Source organism: Loxodonta africana, chromosome 7, assembly GCF_030014295.1.
Source record: "Loxodonta africana isolate mLoxAfr1 chromosome 7, mLoxAfr1.hap2, whole genome shotgun sequence".
NCBI classification, from domain to species: Eukaryota; Metazoa; Chordata; class Mammalia; order Proboscidea; family Elephantidae; genus Loxodonta; species Loxodonta africana.
The window spans coordinates 64665729-64672259 of NC_087348.1; the positions used below are offsets into that span (position 1 = coordinate 64665729).

General features: G+C 40.9%; 1 protein-coding gene across 1 annotated transcript in view; it reads left to right on the forward strand.

Annotated features, from left to right (window-relative positions):
- Positions 1-6467, forward strand: part of TSG101 (tumor susceptibility 101) — a 45527-nt gene extending 39060 nt beyond the window's left edge. The window contains exons 8-10 of the mRNA XM_003411976.4: positions 3000-3202; positions 4638-4877; positions 6126-6467. Coding sequence (XP_003412024.1) covers positions 3000-3202; positions 4638-4877; positions 6126-6215 — 533 coding nt within the window. The 3' untranslated portion in view covers positions 6216-6467. The remainder of the gene's footprint in view (positions 1-2999; positions 3203-4637; positions 4878-6125) is intronic.
- Positions 6468-6531: the final 64 nt, after the last annotated feature.

The window sequence follows — 6531 nt, forward strand, 5'->3', positions numbered from 1 at the left end:
AACCATTAATGTAATCCATCACATAAATAAAACAAAAGACAAAAACCACATGATCTTATCAATTGATGCAGAAAAGGCGTTTGACAAAGCCCAACACCCATTTATGAGAAAAACTCTCACCAAAATAGGAATTGAAGGAAAATTCCTCAACATAATAAAGGGCATCTATGCAAAGCCAACAGCCAACATCACTCTAAATGGAGAGAACCTGAAAGCATTTCCCTTGAGAACGGGAACCAGACAAGGATGCCCTTTATCACTGCTCTTATTCAACATTGTGCTAGAAGTCCTAGCCAGAGCAATTAAGCTAGACAAAGAAATAAAGGGCATTCGGATTGGCAAAGAGGAAGTAAAATTATCTCTATTTGCAGATGACATGATCTTATACACAGAAAACCCCAACGAATCCACCAGAAAACTACTGAAACTAATAGAAGAGTTTGGCAGAGTCTCAGGTTATAAGATAAACATACAAAAATCACTTGGATTCCTCTACATCAACAAAAAGAACACCGAAGAGGAAATAACCAAATCAATACCATTCACAGTAGCCTCCAAGAAGATAAAATACTTAGGAATAAATCTTACCAAGGATGTAAAAGACCTATACAAAGAAAACTACAAAGCTCTACTACAAGAAATTCAAAAGGACATACTTAAGTGGAAAAACATACCTTGCTCATGGATAGGAAGACAACATAGTAAAAATGTCTATTCTACCAAAAGCCATCTATACATATAACGCACTTCCGATCCAAATTCCAATGTCATTTTTTAAGGTGATGGAGAAACAAATCACCAACTTCATATGGAAGGGAAAGAAGCCTCAGATAAGCAAAGCACTACTGAAAAAGAAGAAGAAAGTGGGAGGCCTCACTCGTCCTGATTTCAGAACCTATTATACAGCCACAGTAGTCAAAACAGCCTGGTATTGGTACGACAAAAGGCACATAGACCAGTGGAACAGAATTGAGAACCCAGACATAAATCTATCCACATACGAGCAGCTGATATTTGACAAAGGCTCAGAGTCAGTTAATTGGGGAAAAGATAGTCTTTTTAACAAATGGTGCTGGCATAACTGGATATCCATTTGCAAAAAAATGAAACAGGACCCATACCTCACACCAAGCACAAAAACTAACTCCAAGTGGATCAAAGACCTAAACATAAAGACTAAAACAATAAAGATCATGGAAGAAAAAACAGGGACAACCTTAGGAGCCCTAATACAAGGCATAAACAGATATGCTAAAAGGGGAAGTAGGAAGATTGCTCAAGTCCACACAGGTTGTTAATTTATAATAGTCCTGTGTGCAGCGTTGATTAGGTGTTAATGCCAGAAACCTATGACACCAGGAGATTTGCATTTAAAAGGCAATTACTAGCTAGATATTGGACTTCCGAGAAGAAGGTCGGCAAGCTGTTGGCTTATTAAAGAGGTACCCATGTGGGGCACAACCCTGCAGAAATCAGATGGGTGCATCAAAGTAGAACATGTCAGTGCCCATCAGAAGAACCCCTTACAAGACTGGAAGTTAATGGAAGCCCGGTGTGCTCACTTGAGGTAACCACCTGGGTCCATGAGATGAGTGGCAGTGAGGGAGTGCAGCAGTGCAGAATTGGGCTGAGTCTGAGTGTGTTCTTCTTGCACCTGCTGACCTGTTGTTGTTGCTATTAGGTGCCATCAAGTTGGTTTCAACTCATAGCGACCTCATGTACAGCAGAACAAAACACTGCCAGGTCCTGCTCCATCCTCACAATCGTTATGCATAAGCCCATTGTTGCAGCCACTGTGTAGTCCATCTCACTCAGGGTCTTCCTCTTCTTTGCTGACCCTCTACTTTAATAAGCATGATGTCCTTCTCCAGGGGCTGATCCCTCCTGACAACATGTCCAAAGTATGTGAGATGATGTAGTCTTGTCCGCTGACCAGGTAAATGGGGAAGGAGAGATTTTGAGGCCAGATAGTCTGAAGTGGGAGAAAGTCATGTGGGCTCCTGAGCTTGTGGCCAGTACCTGCTGACCTAGCCCCAGGTGATGGGATGAGAGAGATTTGACACCACAAATTAGCGTAGGCAGCAGGACTTAACTATAATTTGGTGGCTTGCCCTAGATTGGGCTTTGTTTGCCCATGATGGATGCAGAGGCTCAGAGTTTGGTGAAATAGCCAGAAAAGAAGATTCTACAAAACAAGGCACATGCTTTTCTCCTCAGAGCATTGATTTGATAAAGATGAGCCACTTACACGTTGGTTTTCTGAAACAGGTGGAGATAAAGAGAATGTATGCTCGTGCTCAAAATATGGGGACACAAGGGAGGATCCCCACAGATAGATTCCTCTTTTCCAGGTGGATCTGGGGAAGAGAGGGCTGGGAACATGCTGGTAAGACTGTATGATTCGGCTGTGAGTAACGGAAGCAGGACTGATTACTAAAAGATGTAATTGTGACAAATGTAATTTTGAAGGTTGTGATGGTAAAAAATGTAATGGTGACATATGTAATTGTAAACACTGTAATTGTTGAAGCTGTAACTGTGAAAGGGGGAGGCACATGCTGGACCAGACCAGTACAGTGGCCAAAACTAATGTCCTTTAAATGCTTTAGTATGCTGACATCTCAGGGGAGGCTCAGAGCAAGAGATAGGAGTAAAAGTCATGTTTTTACTTAGAAATCGTTGTAATATCTAGGGGCATAGCCAGCCTCATTGAGAAAATAACCCAATACTTCATTAGGCTATAAGTAGAAAAAGTGGCTTGATTAATAGTAGAGAAATAAAGATTAATAGTATCTCCTTCAGGGCAAATATTTCTGAATTTAATTTAACTCAGATTTTTATGTTGTTTCAGATGCAATTATAGCATTTAACATATAAATTTTCTTCTTTCCTCCCACTTTGAAAGTGTCAGCTCATATTTTGTCCTGCTTTCTGAAGGTTCCTGAGGAATAGAAAGAGTTTCAGAAACAAGCAAATGGTTTTTGCCTTTTTCCCTTCAGGTCCCAGTAGGGATGGCACAATCAGTGAGGACACCATCCGAGCCTCTCTCATCTCTGCAGTCAGTGACAAACTTAGATGGCGGATGAAGGAGGAAATGGACCGTGCCCAGGCAGAGCTCAATGCCTTGAAGCGAACAGAGGAAGACCTAAAAAAAGGTCACCAGAAACTGGAAGAGATGGTTACCCGTTTAGATCAAGAAGTAGTAAGTAGCTTGTTGAAGAGTTCCTATTTTCAGACTGAATTGTAGCCATGGCAAAGTGTTCTATATGTACTTTGGTTACCCTGGATGTTGTGAGTGTAAGATTGCAGAAAATTATAGGTGTCTTTAAGCATTTGAGTATAGTTTTCCTATTGCTTTGTTAAAAATGGAGTTTATTTTTGAAATTTGGTCTTTGATAGGGAGCTGGATGATATTTAGAGCATTTTTATTGCATCTTCACCCTAAGAGATAATGTTTGGGCCCAAAGGAGGACTATTTGAATGCTTGATGTTGCCAGACAGTTACCAAGAAATAAGAATTTGAGAGAGCTCTGAGCCATGATGAAGATCTGCAGATCTTTTTGCAGGCTGAAGGGACAGTTCTATTTTATTATTTCCAAATGTTGTTTCAGCTGTATTAAAAAGCATCTTCATTGAACCCTTCTGACATAATAATCTAGACATAGTTATGTGACTTAAGAGCTACATACTAACATAGTATATGCAAACTTTAGCTCTTTAAGCCTTCTCATATTTATTCTGTCAAACTGCTGGCCCTGGAGAGTCAGTCAGTGTGTAAGTCGGCCCTGTGATTTTGTTGCTTAATGGTGACTAAGAGGCACTCGCATTGATGGTCGCATGACATGATGAACGTAATTAATGCCACTGAATTAGACCTGTAAAAAAATGTTGAAATGGTAAATGTTCTATATACTTTTTTTATCAAAAATTACCAAAAAAAAAAAAAAAGGGCACTAGCATAATTTGAGGGCCAGCTTCTACTTTCTACTTTTCATCCGCATGAGGGAGAATTTCTTCAAATAAATGTGCCTTTTGGATGAAAAGGTAAAGAGGTATTGAGACTTTGAGAGCTTTGGACAAAGTGATTTGGCCTTACAAAGTGGCACTAATGTGTAAATGAGCTTCGCATCAGCCAGCTGTTTTCAGAAGTTCAAGAAAGTGACACCAGTATAATTCAGAGCCACAGCCACCACCTGGTATGTCTTGTGACTAGAGTGCAAGCATTCCAGGGCTCTGTGCATTGAATCCTCTTTCCAGACCAAGGAAGGTTACTGTTGTCCAGCAGATGCTCACACTTGTTTGGAGGAAAGACCTCTTTTATCATTGTCCATGCAGGGAACCTCTTACTGGAAAGCATCTTGTCTGATGGCTTAGTTTGCAAGCACATGTGTCACTGCTCAGCCCAGAGTATTTCAGCATTATCCTGTTTTCACTCAGTATATTAGATCACACCTCTTCCTCTTACCTTGGATCAGTGTGTTAACAGAAACAGTAATCTTATGGCATGAGTTGTGTAAACATAGCTTTTTTTATTCTCAAGTCTGTTTCTGTGAAACTGAGTTGTAAATGGCTAACAAACTGATAATTGTGTACAATTAGTATAAAAATCATCACCTTGGGACTATTATTGTTTTCAGGCTGAGGTTGATAAAAACATCGAACTTTTGAAAAAGAAGGATGAAGAACTCAGCTCTGCTCTTGAGAAAATGGAAAATCAGTCTGAAAACAATGATATCGATGAAGTTATCATTCCCACAGCCCCACTATACAAACAGATCCTAAATTTGTACGCAGAGGAAAATGCTATTGAAGACACTATCTTTTACCTCGGAGAAGCCTTGCGGCGGGGAGTAATAGACCTGGATGTCTTCCTGAAGGTATGACTTCCTTACTCTGCCTTCTAGGATTTGGGAACTCCTGCTTTCACAGGCACTGACCATGAAAACCACAAGCCAGGAGGGTTTCTCTGTAGGGTAGGTTGAGATTCCTTGCCTCCCCAAAAGAGAGCTAGTGAGTTGTATAGCTGTGAGCACTGTCTTTCCATCTGTAGAGTGCTAGAATTGGTCTGAGTAGGGGGAGGAAAGTGGGCTAGTGGTTGCTGTCCCCCACCACACCAGGCAACATCAAGATGAGTGTAATTCTTCTTAGTGCTGTGCCTGAGCGGTACAGGAGGCACAATCAGGTTTCATTGGTTCTTTCAGGTCTTACCACTGAAATTGAGATCACCCACTGACCCACTTCCATTATTTTTCCATATACCTTCTTAGAGTTTCATAATTTTAGACCAGTTTTCCCAGATCAAACAGCTCTGCAGATACTAGAGCCCTGTTGAGTGAAGCTTGTCTCAGGCTTAATACAGTTGTACAGACATGACGATCCAGTAAGCCATACTTGCTACTGCTGTCTAGTGGGTCATGAAGAACCTGGTTTTAAGAATAATAACTTTCTGCTGGTGCCTCGTTGGTCAGGTCGCTTGCTGAGCTGGCCTATTTCACTATGGGTGAGTGGCCAGACCACATACCTGGGACCTGGTGCAAGTACTTGGATACCCAGAACCGTGGGTATAAACCAGACCCTTCGGGAAAACTCCCTTTCAGTATACTCTCCCCTCTTTGGGTGGCACAGCTAGGGAAGGACACATATGGAGATGCAAGAGGGGAAAAGAATTGAGCTTTTGCCATTTGCAGGGCACCAGACTGGGGACAAAAGCTCTTCCTTTGCTGCTCCTCACTCCCCCTTCTTTTAGCCAAGTGAGATAAACAGTCACGATTACCAAAGTTTTGTTTTGTAACTTTTGTTACAGTCACAGTACAAGTTTCCTTGGCATCTTGACTGTCTCAAGATGCAACTTAAAATTGCTGAGCCAAACCCTGTAATGTAGCAATTTCCCTGTGAATAAGCCATTAGCAGGTCTCAGAAGACTACTTGCCTTAACGTAGTCAGCCAGCATCAATCTGGTAGAATTAAAGAAGCCACATTTAATGTGGTACTGGTTCCAAAGGAAGGTTGATATAACTATTAAGTTTAGGGTGTTTAAGCCATCTAAGTTAAAACTTGTCTGATACTGAATGCCTGGGCCTGGATCAAAGCCTTTCTAAACTACTGAAATTTTTCCCCTCTCCTAGCATGTACGTCTTCTGTCCCGTAAACAGTTCCAGCTGAGGGCACTAATGCAAAAAGCAAGAAAGACTGCCGGTCTCAGTGACCTCTACTGACTACTCTGAGAGCAGCGGAGATTGAGCTCTTCTTAAAGCGTTCTTTCCTTCTCTTCCTTTCCCTAATCGGTAGGTGCCCAGAATAAGTTATTGCAGTACATCATTCAAGTGTAAAATATTTTGAATCAATAATATATTTTCTGTTTTCTTTTGGTAAAGACTGGCTTTTATTAATGCACTTTCTATTCTCTGTAAACTCTTTTTGTGCTGAATGTTGGGACTGACTATGCTAAATAAAATTTGTTGCATAAATCTTCTTTTCTTCATTGAATTCCGTTAGGAAAAATCGATGAAACTACTAAGCAGCACAGTTTTT